The sequence below is a fragment of the Mauremys mutica genome, chromosome 3 (assembly GCF_020497125.1).
Source record: "Mauremys mutica isolate MM-2020 ecotype Southern chromosome 3, ASM2049712v1, whole genome shotgun sequence".
NCBI lineage: Eukaryota > Metazoa > Chordata > Testudines > Geoemydidae > Mauremys > Mauremys mutica.
The window spans coordinates 67,912,917-67,926,223 of NC_059074.1; the positions used below are offsets into that span (position 1 = coordinate 67,912,917).

General features: G+C 43.2%; 1 protein-coding gene across 1 annotated transcript in view; it reads left to right on the top strand.

Annotated features, from left to right (window-relative positions):
* The first annotated feature begins 629 nt into the window (after positions 1-629).
* Positions 630-13,307, top strand: part of ZNF292 (zinc finger protein 292) — a 60,960-nt gene continuing 48,282 nt past the window's right edge. Inside the window, exon 1 of the mRNA XM_045011177.1 lies at positions 630-799. Within this exon, the coding sequence (XP_044867112.1) occupies positions 638-799 (162 nt within the window). The 5' untranslated portion in view covers positions 630-637. The remainder of the gene's footprint in view (positions 800-13,307) is intronic.

Sequence of the window (13,307 nt, forward strand, 5' to 3'; positions counted from 1 at the left end):
TTGAAGAGCCTAGAACAAAGGAAGAATAGACAGATGGGGGCTGTCTTGACAGGCTGCAAAGAAATCTTATCAGCCTCCCTTTCCTGCCCTTCGCTGTGGAGACTGGGGGGAGGCAGCTGTTCAGACCCAGGGAGTCCTTGAGTCCAGCTTCATTTGTTTTATGCCTCCCACATGGCAGTGGTGCCAGGAATGGCACTGAGGTTTCCTGGCCGCTCTGACCCCTGGCCTCTAGGCCAAGCTGCTCTGAAACGGGAGGGAGGCTCCGCAGCAGCCTAGATCAGCGCCAGGCTCCTACCCGGCCTGCCCACCAGCACGTCACGTGACCCAGGGCACAGCAAGGCCAACTAGACAGGCCTGAGCTTCGTCTTCTCTATTTGCCGCCAAAAAGCCATCCGAGAAGGATCACGTGGCGGCGACGCAGCTCCTGTCCCATGGGCGCGCGCCATCGCGTCATGTGACACAACGGCCACTCCTCCCAACCAAAGCCTTCGGCAGTGGGCGAGGGAGCGCGCGCTCCTGCCTCTCCTCCGCACGTGACCCCTCCCCGGAACGTGGCATTGTGTAATCACGTGACCTGAGCGGCGAAGGACGGGGGCGAGGGAGGGGGGTTGCGTACGCGACGGAGCGGGGTGCGAAGATGGCGGATGAGGAGGCCGAGCAGGAGAGCGGTAACCTCGGCGGCGGCCTCCTGGAGCTGCAGCGCCTGCGGGAGCGGCTGCTGGAGCTGGAGAGCGGGCTCCGGGAGAGCGCGGAGCCGGCCGTGGAGGCGGCCACCGAGTACTGTCAGCAGCTGTGCCAGGTCAGGCCGCCTCCCGCCCCCTTCCCCCCCCCTCCGGGTGTGTGTGTGTGTGTGTGTGTGTGTGTGTGTGAGCCGGGGGCGGGAGCAGCGCCGCCCCCGCCGCGCGCGGGAGGAGGCAGCAGCTCGGCGGCGGTTAGTCCCGCTCGGAGTTGGCCCCGGCCCGCGCGAGCCGGGGCCATGGTGCAGCGGGGAGGCTGCCGCTCATTGTAGGCTCGGATTAGGCGGCCCGCCCCCCGCGCTGGGAGCTGCGCCCGGCCCATAATCCCTCCCCTCGCCCGCCCGTGTCTCGCGGTCTCTGGGCCCCTTTGTTGTGCTTTGCGGGCTGGTGTCGCCTCGGCTCTGCGGGGCCTTTGTTCCTGGCGGCGGCGCTAGAGGCCCTGGGAGCAGGGCGGCGAGGGCCTCCCCCCTCCCCTCCCCCCCCAGCAGGGCTCGCGAGCCTGGGGGAGGAGCTGAGATTCCGTTCCGCGGCCCTGTTTACACTCCGCGCGCGCTCCGGAGTGCGGGGCGCCCGTGCTGAGAGTCCGGCACCGCCCTGAGGCTTCCGTTGTTGTCCGCCGCCGCTGGGTCTGCCTCGCCCGGGGGAGAAGGGTGCGCTCGGCCTCCTGTGAGGGGGGGGTGGCTGCGCTGCTCCCCTCCTTCCTCACGCCCAACGGACTCACTTTGCAGTAACGGGCTGGGGCACTCTCGGAGCCCCGTTGTCACTATCACCATCGCTATCTAATTGGTGCAGGAAAAGCCTTTCCCGTGGCTTAACTCTACAGTTATAATAGTCCCTATCCTCCTGTAAGACAATGTGTAAATCATACTGGATAGTTCACTTTTCTTCTCTCCCTTCTCAGCTAAAGAGTAAAAATATTCAGCTAAACTATAAAATGTTCTTAAACTGTTAGGCACCAGAAACCTACAAAAAATGCTTGTCTGCAGAATTCTTGCAGGATAAAGAACTTCCAGTTCCAGTGAGAGCTTTTTACATACACAGCCCCATCCACCATAGGGTGTGTAAATTCCTAAACTAGGTCTCCCCTGCCCTGCAAAAATTCCACATATTTTCTTTGCTTTTTTCCTACTCCTTTTAACAAATTAGTATCAGGTATCACTGAAAAAGATATAGAGAGAAATTTTAAAGTTAACTTCGCCTACTACTAAAAGATTGCATCAGTTGTGATGGCCCTACAGAGGGCATGGATCAGCTTCATAATGCCAGTGGGTGAAAAGCACTATGATTCAATGTTACTTTAAACAACTAAATTTGAAGATGCTGAAGTCTTTGCAAGTGCCAACGAAACAAATAGATTTAAAAAAAAAAAATCTGTAACATAGCTTTTCACCATCTAAGCAATACATTTCCCATCTCTTTATCTACTATTGAACCCTAAACATGTAGTGCCCACCATCCTGCTGATGCCTAAATGTGTGGTGCTCTCTGTTGTGGAGTTACTTCATATTAATGGTTATGGTTCAAATAGTAAGTTTGGCTATATGCATTGGGTGACAGTGGTTGTTAATGCTGTTGTAGAAAATCTACATCACTGCAAGTCTCCCCATGGAATCCATATTTTTAGTGATACTTTAAAGATAACTTCTACCTTGATTTTTAAAGACGGTTATTTATATATGCAAAAAAATTAGAAAATTTGACTGCATATTCAAAACTTGCAACCTTAATTCTATGCAAAGTCTGAAAAGCAGTGCTGAAGAAATGTTTTGGCTATCACAGTACAATTTACTACGCATGGAAAATGCAAGAGAATGTCAAGATTAAAAACCATAATATGAAAACTTTTGTGCTGTTCTGTTAGAAAGCCACAGTTGAATTTGAACAACTAGGCAGAATTGAACAAATGTGTAGATAATGTCAGTCTTTATGAGCATACATTTTTGTGTATTCAATTTTCATTGTTGCATAGACTTCACATGTTTTAATCATTTTAGAAAAACATACGTGGGATATTGGGCTGTACCTTCTTATTCTGCATAGTTCCCAGAAAAGTGCAGTTACTTTATACTGTCGCTGTATAGCTGGTGTAATGGGATTCAGTTTTATTCTCATTGATTCCATATCAACATTTGTTCAAATTGCATGTAAAGTGACTTTCTTGATTGCAACTCAGTGTCTAAAAGACATGCTGTATTTCTTTGGCTTCTGAATAATCACCTGTAACAAAGATACTGAAATTAAGGTTTAGCAATGGACTTGAAAGACAGACTAGGTACTTGCTTTCTAAGAACTAAACCTAATAATAGCCAGAGGCCTAGTCTCAACAGGCTGTTACATGTGGAAGTCCAACTGTAACTACAGTTTCTGAGAAGAGGTGGGTGTACTGGGGTACCTACCAAGTTGCTGCCTCTGCCTATGGCTCACAGGCTCCATCTTTCATGTCTGTCTTTGGCTAGTAGTTGTTTAAATTTGAAGCCCCTCAAGCATCTCTCTCTGAGCCTGTGTGTTGGTGGATAGGGATGCTGTTTCTACTTCTCCAGCTTCTCCTTTTAGGAACATAGGAATTGCCATATCACATCAGGCCAGTGGTCCTTCTAGTCCAATATCATGTGTCTGGCAGTAGTCAGTGCCAGGTTATTTAGAGGAAGGTGTAAGAAAACTTATGGAACAACCAGGCTTCAGGAAAGATTTTCTGATCTTATGCTCTTTTTATGAAATGAAACTGTTGATGTTTTCATCCATATAAATATGCTTATTTTATCCTCTAGTTGGATCTACTTCCAGTTACAGTGCATGCTTCTGTTGCTGGTCATACACTTCACAAGCACCAGGAAAGTTATACTGACAAGATCCTGTCCTCTCACTGCTGCTTGCAGGGTCTGAATATTAGTAGTAAAAGTGACTAGTCCCTTGTCACTTACACTAAGCAAACTACTCAGGCAGTTTGGTAAAGCTGTGACCAGCAGCAGAGGCAGTAGAGTGATCTGTATGCAGACTCAGGAAGACAGATCTGTGTTGGTTCACATTTTTGAAGGTTATCTTCAAAGTCAAGAAACTTAATTTTTTTTAATGAAAACAAAGATTCTGCAGTAACTGATGGTTTAGAATGGACAGCTTTCCAGAGAATCTGCCCTCCTTGCCACTGATTAATATTTTAAAACTTTGATTTGATAATTTTGATATTTAGTTTAAAAAAAATTCAACTCGCTCTCCTGTAACGGTGTAGAGCCAATACAGCACTGACCAGTCTGCCAGAGCTCTAAGACAGACCCTTAACATATTGCATATTAACTACTATAATCTCCTTCTCTTAGGCATTGACTACTGTAACCTTGCATCCATTAGGTCAGTTGAAAATAGGGCTGCCATATTCTCTCTTCCAAATTCCTCCCCTCATCCATCTGCTGATTCCTTCCTACTGCATCAGATATAAATTTCTTGTCCTTACTTTTAATGTCCTTTGCTGTTTAGCTCCACTCTACCTATCAGGCTTTTTATTGCCTTCACTCTACTAATATCCAGCCTTAATCTCACCAACTAGTCCACTTCTCCTACACCTTATTTCTCTTATGTTGCCCCTTTTGTGTGGTATAAAGCTCCTTCAGATCTCTTGTAAGAGTCTCTTCTGCTGCACTGCCTACAGAACTTTGCCAGCTTGTTAACAGCTTGGCAAATAGGGAGCTAAATTGTGTATAGTCAGTCTCTGAAAACTTGCTTCATACTCGCATCTTTTTATTCTGTCTACCTGTTGTGTCTTGTCACAGTGGCTTTGTTTATACTGGGAAAATGCATTTTTAGAAAACATTAACCAAAAGCATATAGCTAGTAAAATGCTAAACATGATTTTCTCTTTAGTGTGGACAAGAACAATCTTTTTAAGTTAGCTAGTTGTGATTACCCTGAGAGGCTCCCCAGCGTTGATAGCATAGTTGCAAAATCATTAAAGTAGGATTAGAAGAGCCAGTGAATGAGGTTTTTTAAGTATAGTTAGTCAGAAAAAGATCTGTTAATATAATGAGCTTTTCCAACATATCTGCTCCCTCTGTGTATTTTGAGTCATATCTGCTTGCTTTAAAAACAATAACTTTAGATATTAGTAGACAACAGTTGTGCCTTGAGGTCTCAGTCAGGGACTGGGAACCCACTGTGTTAGGTACTGTATAAACCCATAACAGAGCATCCCTGTCCCAAGGATTTAGAAATCTAGGTTAGATATTGGTTATATTGGGAAAATGCATCATGTTAGAAAAACGTTAGCTGATCAGGGTTAACCACAGCCAGCTAGCATGACCTTAAATATTACTGGCCTTGTTCACACTAACAGTAATGTTTAACATGCTCCTTTGGAAATGGTCCCTGATTGGGACCACTAGGCAGTACTACAATATTATTAGTAATAAAGACTTTAATTATTAAAGTAAGCAAATGTGACTTGGAGAAAACACACACACACACACACAGCAAGTTTTGTTAAGTAAGAGCATGCTGCTGACCATAACTAAAAAAGACCCCCATTAACTTGCTATTCTAATCATACTTTAATGTCTTTCCATTATGCTATCAAATCTATTTCTGCTCTTAATGGCAATTTGTTATTCAAATGTATATATGTCAGCATTCACAAAAAGTATCCTCAAGTTTTGCTATACCTAATAGTTTATCCATACATTCCTTACGTAAGCTATACATTTATCAAAATATGCTATGCCATACTCAGGCAAGACTTGCACTTGACCTCCATCTGATCTTCCTTGTGCCAGGTAGATTTTGTGTAGCTTACTGGCATTGTTTTCCAGTTATTTGCAAACTTATCCACTGGGAACAGACTAAAATAACATTTCACATCTGGGCCAGAACAATCCAAATAACCTTTTTGGCTAGTGCCCAATGCGTAGCTGATAGCATTCTCTTCCCGTCCTCTTCAGTATTCTGCCTCTCCGTACAAACAAAAAAGTCAGTTCTGCAGCACCGCTCTTTCTTGGGTGGGGGAGAGTCAAGAGCTCCAATTCTATATGAAACGTCCAAGCATTGCTTCTGTGAAACTGGGATCACCTATAGGAGTCCATATATTATAACATCACGATTCCTCAGACTGGCATCAGTGGTGTAAACATTCATGGATGCCTGTGTGACAGACTGGGGAGCACAGATAGCCCACACAATCCTATCAGGGGAAATGGTCTGCCCCAGAAAGGAGGATGAAAGTGATCTGGGAGTTACCTGGGAAAACAATATCTTTGGTTAAACTAATTGAAAACTCAAGAAGGTGAGACAGTTGGACAACAGTAGTCTACATAAATTGAGGTTGAGGTAGGATACTTGAAGCGCAGATCTTGAAACAAAAACTCTCTCTCTGAAAATGAGCTGAACGGACGTTCTTGGTAAACTGTAAATTCTTTGGGTAAAGACTGTTTTATACAGTATCTAGCACACTGGGGCGCTGATTTTGATTGGAACTTCTGAGCACCATTGTAATACAAATAAATAATAGCTGCTTACATATAGGGCAAACTCAACATTCCAGTCCGGTGGCAGTCAACATGCGTTTTCCCTCAAGAGTGGGAAGAGAATCAGCAAATGAGCACAGATCAATTTGCCTCAATCAACAATAAATAACCCGATATTTACATGTCAGATTATGGGAAAAGAAAGCATGGAAAATGTACATTGTCATTTAAATGTTGTGACCACTTAGTGCATTCCTTCCCCCTCCCTGATCAGGTAGCCTAAAAAATCAAGCTGGATGGGATCAGAATATTTCTGTGATAATGCCTTGTAAGCTTTTTGTTCGTCTGACTATTAAAGATGTCAGCTTGCTTCCTTGGATTCTACGTTCTTGACAGTATTCTGACTCAAGATCCAATCAGATGCTGGAATCCTATGAAATTCAGACTAGAATCAAAGATCCTTAATGTTCCAAAATTCAGAATTTGTAGACTTCTCATTCCATAAGAATACGACATATCTTCAGAAATGGTGCTGCAAGCATGGGCTAATCTCTCAAACTATGCTGCAACTTCTTTGACAGTTTTTTATTAAAGACTTCTGTATAAGTTCCATGCATGGTTACAGAACAGCTCATGGGACTCTTAAGCTCCCTGGAAAGAAGGGTACCCTAGCATCACATCCTCATGTCATCATCTTCACATAAGCTATGTCTATACTAGCTCTTTTGCTGTTAAAACTTTTGTCGGTCAGAGGTGTGGGGGGTGGTTTAATTATGCTGATGGGAGAGCTCTCTCCCATCATCGTAGAGCGGCTATATGGGAGACCTTTCAGTAGCATAGCTGTGTTGCTGTAAGGTCTCTAATGTAGACATAGCCTAAAGCAGTGGTCAAACTCCATCTGCAAACTGAAGTCCCAGTTAGCAGCTAGAACTTGACTTTAGTGTAGGTCATATGGAACCAACCTTTGAACCAATGTCTACCATTTTCCTGTTACGTTTTTGGCCATCGTATGTTAAGAGTAGTTTATTATACACTGTCCATCAAAGAACCATTATGTGGCTTTTTGTTTCCTCACAAAGTGGTCAGACTGTACCAGAACTCTTCAGGTTTTCTTCCCTTATCACATTAACAAAGACATCTCCTTAACACCTTTATTTCTGAAATGCTCTGACCCTAGTGTTCAAAATACATTGCCTGGATGCGAGAGGAATGATCAGTAGGGCTGTCAAGCAATTAAAAAAAATAATCGCAATTGCACGATTAAAAAAATTAGTTGCGTTTAATCGCACTGTTAAACAATAATAGAATACCAATATTTAAATATTTTTTGATGTTTTCTATCTTTTCAAATATATTGATTTCAGTTACAACACAGAATACAAAGTGTACAGTGCTCACTTTATATTTATTTTTAATTACAAGTACTTGCACTGTAAAAAAACAAAAGAATAGTATTTTTCAATTCACCTAATACAAGTACTGTAGTGCAATCTCTTTATCATGAAAGTTGAACTTACAAATGTTTGGAAAAAACAAACTGCACTCAAAAATAAAACTATCTAAAATTTTAGTCTGCAAGTCCACTCAGTCCTACTTCTTGTTCAGCCAGTCGCTCAGAAAAACAAGTTTGTTTACATTTACGGGAAATAATGCTGCCCACTTATTTACAGTGTCCCCTGAAAGTGAGGACAGGCATTTGCATGGCACTTTCGTAGCCCGCGTCGCAAGATATTTACATGCCAGATGCGCTAAAGATTCAGATGTCCATTCATGCTTCAACCACCATTCCAGGGGACAATGGAACCAGCAAGAAGACATGCAGTTCTCCCCCAAGGAGTTCAGTGACTAATGTAATTTAAAAAAAAAAAAAAGCATTAAATGAGCATCATCAGTATGGAAGCATGTCCTCTGGAATGGTGGCTGAAGCATGAAGGGGAATACGAATGTTTAGCATATCTGGCACATAAATACCTTGCAATGCCAGCTACAAAAGTGCCATGCAAATGCCTGTTCTCACTTTCAGGGGACATTGTAAATATGTGGGCAGCATTATCTCCCGTAAAGCAGTACGTACACACACACACACACAATATATTTAATATTGTACACAGTGATGATGTCTGTGAAGCTTGGTTGAGGTGGTGAAGTCAGAGGGTGGGATATTTCCCAGGGAATGCCTTGCTGCTAAATGATCTAGCTTTTGGCTGAGCCTTAAGGGTAACCCATTGTTGTTAATGTAGCCTCATACTCTACAAGGCAGCACGAAGGGAGGGAGGGAGGGGAGACAGCATGGCAGACAGAGACACATACCCTGTGTGAGAGAGAGAGATGCACATTGCCACTTTAAGTACGTTGACCCCACTCTAAGTACGCTGCCTTGTTAAGTAGATCAGCAAGTTGAGACAGCAGCTGCTCCCAGGAAGCTCCCTCCGTCCTGAGCCCTGTTGTGTGTCCCCCCCCAGCCCCATGGAGATGGGATAAATGGGGTGCGGGGGAGGGGAGGAACACCCTGACATTAGCCACCCACTCTCAGAGCACTTAAGGGAGTGGGGAGCTGCTGGTCCACCCTAGTTCCAAGCCCCCACCAGCTAGCTCCAACAGGCTGCTCTTCCTGCAAGCAGTGAACAAAGCAGGCAGCTGCCAAACAACGTTATAAGGGAGCATTGCACAACTTTAAACGAGCATGTTCCCTAATTGATCAGCAACATAACAACAAAACATCGTTAACCGGGGCAACTTTAAGTGAGGAGTTACTGTATACTTTGACTTCAATTTCAACACAGAATACAATATATATGAAAATGTAAAAAAAATCCAAAAATATTTAATTTCAATTGGTATTTTATTGTTTAACAGTGTGATTAAAACTGCGATTAATGGCGATTAATTTTTTTGAGTTACCGTATTTTCCGGTGTATAAGGTGACGGGGCGTATAAGACGACCCCTTAATTTTACAGTTAAAATATAGGTTTTGGCCTATACTCGGCCTATAAGACGACCCCCCCTTCCGAGGGGGGGAGCCCAGAGCCTTTTAAATCCCAGCCGCGGCGGGGAGTCAGAGGGCTCTGGGCTGCCCGCTGTGGCGGGGAGCCCAGAGCCTTTTAAATCCCAGCCGCGGCCGGGAATCAGAGAGCTCTGGGCTGCCCGCTGCGGCGGGGAGCACAGAGCCTTTTAAATCCCAGCCGCCCGCTGTTTATACCCGGCGTATAAGACGACCCCCGATTTTTGGAGGTTGTTTTTTAATATAGAAAGTCGTCTTATACGCCGGAATATACGGTAATTGTGTGGGTTAACTCCAATTAATTGACTGCCCTAATTATCAGACGTTACTTGGAAGAACAAAAGCATTTAGAAACATATATTTGCAGCATATGCACAAAAATAAAAAGACGACACAAAATGCTATCCTATTAAGATTGGTCTGAGCCATTGTTGTTGGAGCATACAGGAAATCAGGTAAAATTTGCTACTGCAGTCTTACTCAAGATCAATTTCAGCTTCATGGGCAAAGAAAATAGAGCACTGTGTGGTAAATGGGCAGGGAATTTGGATAATGACCTTTTTTGTTTGTTTTCACCAAAAAAGTTTATAGCAATTATATGTCTAACATAGTGAGTGCCAGTGAAAATGAGGTATAGGATCGGAAGCTAAAATAGAGCAAGAACAAGTTAAAAATTACTTAGACAAGTTAGATGTCTTCAAGTAAATAGTGTCTGATGAAATACATCCTAGGATGCTCAAGGAGTTTACTGAGGAGATAGCTGAGCCATTAGCAATTATCTTTGAAAAGTCATGGAAGACTGGAGAGATTCCAGAGGACAGGAAAAGGGCAAATATAGTGCCAAACTATTAAAAAAGGATATAAGAACAACCTGGGGAAACACTAACCAGTCAGCTTAACTTCAGTACCTGGAAAGATAATGGAGCAAATAATTAAGCAATCAGTTTGCAAACACTTAGAAGATAATAAGGTGATAAGTACCAGTCAGCATGGATTTGTCAAGAACAAATCATGTCAAACCAACCTAATGGCTTTATTTGACAGGGTAACAAGCCTGATGGATTGGGGGGGGGGGTAAGTGGTAGATGTGGTATACCTTGACCTTAGTATGGTTTTTGATACTGTGTCACATGACCTTCTCATAAACAAACTAGGGAAATGCAACTAAGGCTATGGCTACACTGGCGCATTACAGCGCTGCAACTTTCTCGCTCAAGGCGGTGGAAAAACACCCCCCCCTGAGCACAGCAAGTTACGGCGCTGTAAACAGTGCCTCAGCGCTGGGAGCTGGGCTCCCAGTGCTGTAAGCTAATCCCCTCGTGGAGGAGGAGTACCTGCAGCGCTGGGAGAGCTCACTTGCACTTCAAAGGGCTGCTGCGGGAGCGCTCCACGGCAGTGCTTTCAAGTTTTGAGTATAGCCACGGCCCTAGATGGAGCTAATATAATGTAGGTACATAACTGGTTGGGAAAATGTTTCCAGAAAGTACTTACCAGGGGTTCTCAGTCAAGCTGGAAGGGCATATTGAGTGAGGTCCCGCAGAGATCAGTTCTAGGGCTGGTTCTTTTCAGTATCTTTATGCCATTACGTAAATCATTGATGGAGAGTACACTTATAAAGTTTGTGGGCATTATCAAGCTGGACGGGGTTGCAAGTGCTTTGGAGGATAGAATTAAAATTCAAAATGATCTGGACAAACTGGAGAAATAAGTATATAGGATGAAATTCAGTAAGGACACATGCAAAGTACTCCACTTACAAAGGAAGAATCACTTGCGCACATACAAAATGGGAAATGACTGCCTAGGAAAGAGTACTGCAGAAAGGTATCTGAAGGTCATAGTGGATCACAAGCTAAATATGAACCAAGAGGTAACACTGTTGCAAAAAAACCGAACATCATTCTGGAATTTATTAGCCGGAGTGTTGTAAGCAAGCCATGAGAAGTTCTTCCACTCTATGCTGCCCTGATTAGGCTTCAACTAGAGCATAGTGTCCATTTAAGGGCACCACATTTCAGGAAAGATGTGGACAATTGGAGAAAGTCTAGAGGAGAGCAGCTAAAGATGATTAAAGGTCTAGAAAACATGACGTATGAAGGAAGATTGAAAATAATGGTTCAGTCTGGAGAAAAGAAGATTGGGATGGGGGCCATGATAAGTTTTCAAGTACATAGCATGTTGCTACAAGGAGAGGGGGGGCGGGAAATTGTTCTCTTTAACTTCTGAGGATAGGACAAGAAGCAATGGGCTTAAATTGCAGCAAGGGCAGTTTACGTGGGACATTAGGAAAAACTTCCCAACTGTCAGGGTGGTTAAACATGGCAATAAATTGCCTAAGGAGGTTATGGAATCTCCATCATTGCAGATTTTTAAGAGCAAGTTAGACAACCACTGATCAGGGGTGATCTAGATAATACTTACCCCTGCCTTGAGTGCAGGGTACTGAACTAAATGACTTCTCGAGGTCCCTTCCAGTCCTACAATTCTGTGATTCCTCCACTTCTTTTCTAAGGCATTTTTAACTCTGTGTCTTGTTTGTGGATGTAGGTTCTCGTCACTAGATTCCGCAGTCTCTTCATTTCTTCTCATTCTCTTCTCTGTCCCCACAACTCTGTGTCCTAGAAGTTATATTTCTGGTTTGATGGATTCCCTGTGTGTGTGAGACACAATTCCTTGCTATAATACATTTGTCAGTCGGGAGAACCATTTCTTTGTTAGCATTAATGGTCAGTCTTGCTCGATTATTTAAATCAGTCAGTCTGGGCTTGGCACAGTCTCTTGCCCTCATAGGAAGATTCATTTAATGCGAAAAGCTTCTGGCAGAGCTGCTTCCATGACTGCTAATAGGTGTGGCTGCATGAAGTCTTCTTCGATTGTTGATCTAATGGATTTACTGTTATGAAAACTTTAATTTACTAGAACAAAATTATCCTATGTGAGATGTTTCAGCGACAGGCAGCACTCCACATTCATTCAACTTTTCAGAAACCCACCCCTGCACTTCACACTTCTGTCCTCTGTTGCAGGCAGGAGTTGTATTCTTGTAAAAATCACTTTGTAGTACTTACAGCTCCAAAAGAATGATATGGGCTTGAGAGGAAAGTGTCACCTAAGAATGGAATCAAACAGGACTCTTTTGACCCATTATGCTTCAAAGTGATGGAGAGAATCAAGAGATCATGATGTATATACAAATCTTAAAACAAGTATACTACTTCCCAAAAGTGTTTTGGCAAATTCAAAAATATATTTAGCATGCTTAATGATTAAAATAAATTAAAATAGGAGATTAGGGCTTCTCAGTTCTTGTGGTCAGTATCTGATCTCAGGGCTGTGTGAAGACAAGCTTTGTGTTATCTGGTGGTGACAGAGTGCAACATCAGGAAGAAGAGAGAAGAAATGTATCACCATGCAAGCTCATAGGTCAGCCAAGAAGAAGTGTGTGTGCGCACGTGCAGGGTTGAGCTGATGAGAAGCAAAATAATCTTGGAGGGGGGTAAAAGAGGGAATGTTCCATGGAAAATTTTGAAATGCCCTATGTAACTTCCCATATGCCAAAGATTTTAAAGTATGGTATTATCCTGAAAAGTGACCTCTTTTTACAAATATAAAGAAAACAATACCACAGTGGTTCCATGTTCATTCTTATTGATTAAAAACTTGTAAGTGAAATTGTCATCTTCTCACTGTCAACACTGTAGCCTCAAGCTGGGCTCTTTCCATCTTGTACATCACCAACCATAATAAAGGTTTGCAGGCTCAATTATGTCCTTTAGTGACACCTTAACCTTACAACCTCACTGTCTTCAGATTATGCCTTTTTTATGATGCTTTCCATGCAATCATCATACTGTAACTACTGATGGAATGTTGCATACAAAATAACAATAATATCCCTGTGTCCCATATATTTGCTTTTTAAAGGAAGGAATTGAGACACAGAGAGAGTGATTTGCCTAAGCTACATATGAGTGAGTCAGTGACAGAGGGCTCCTGGATCCCAAAAGATCAAGGTTCTATTACCTATTGTATGCATTAATAAATGGACCGTGTTTATTACTAACAATTGGGTTAATCGTTTGCTGATGGAAGAGGTTATAAACTAGATTCAGATAACTGAC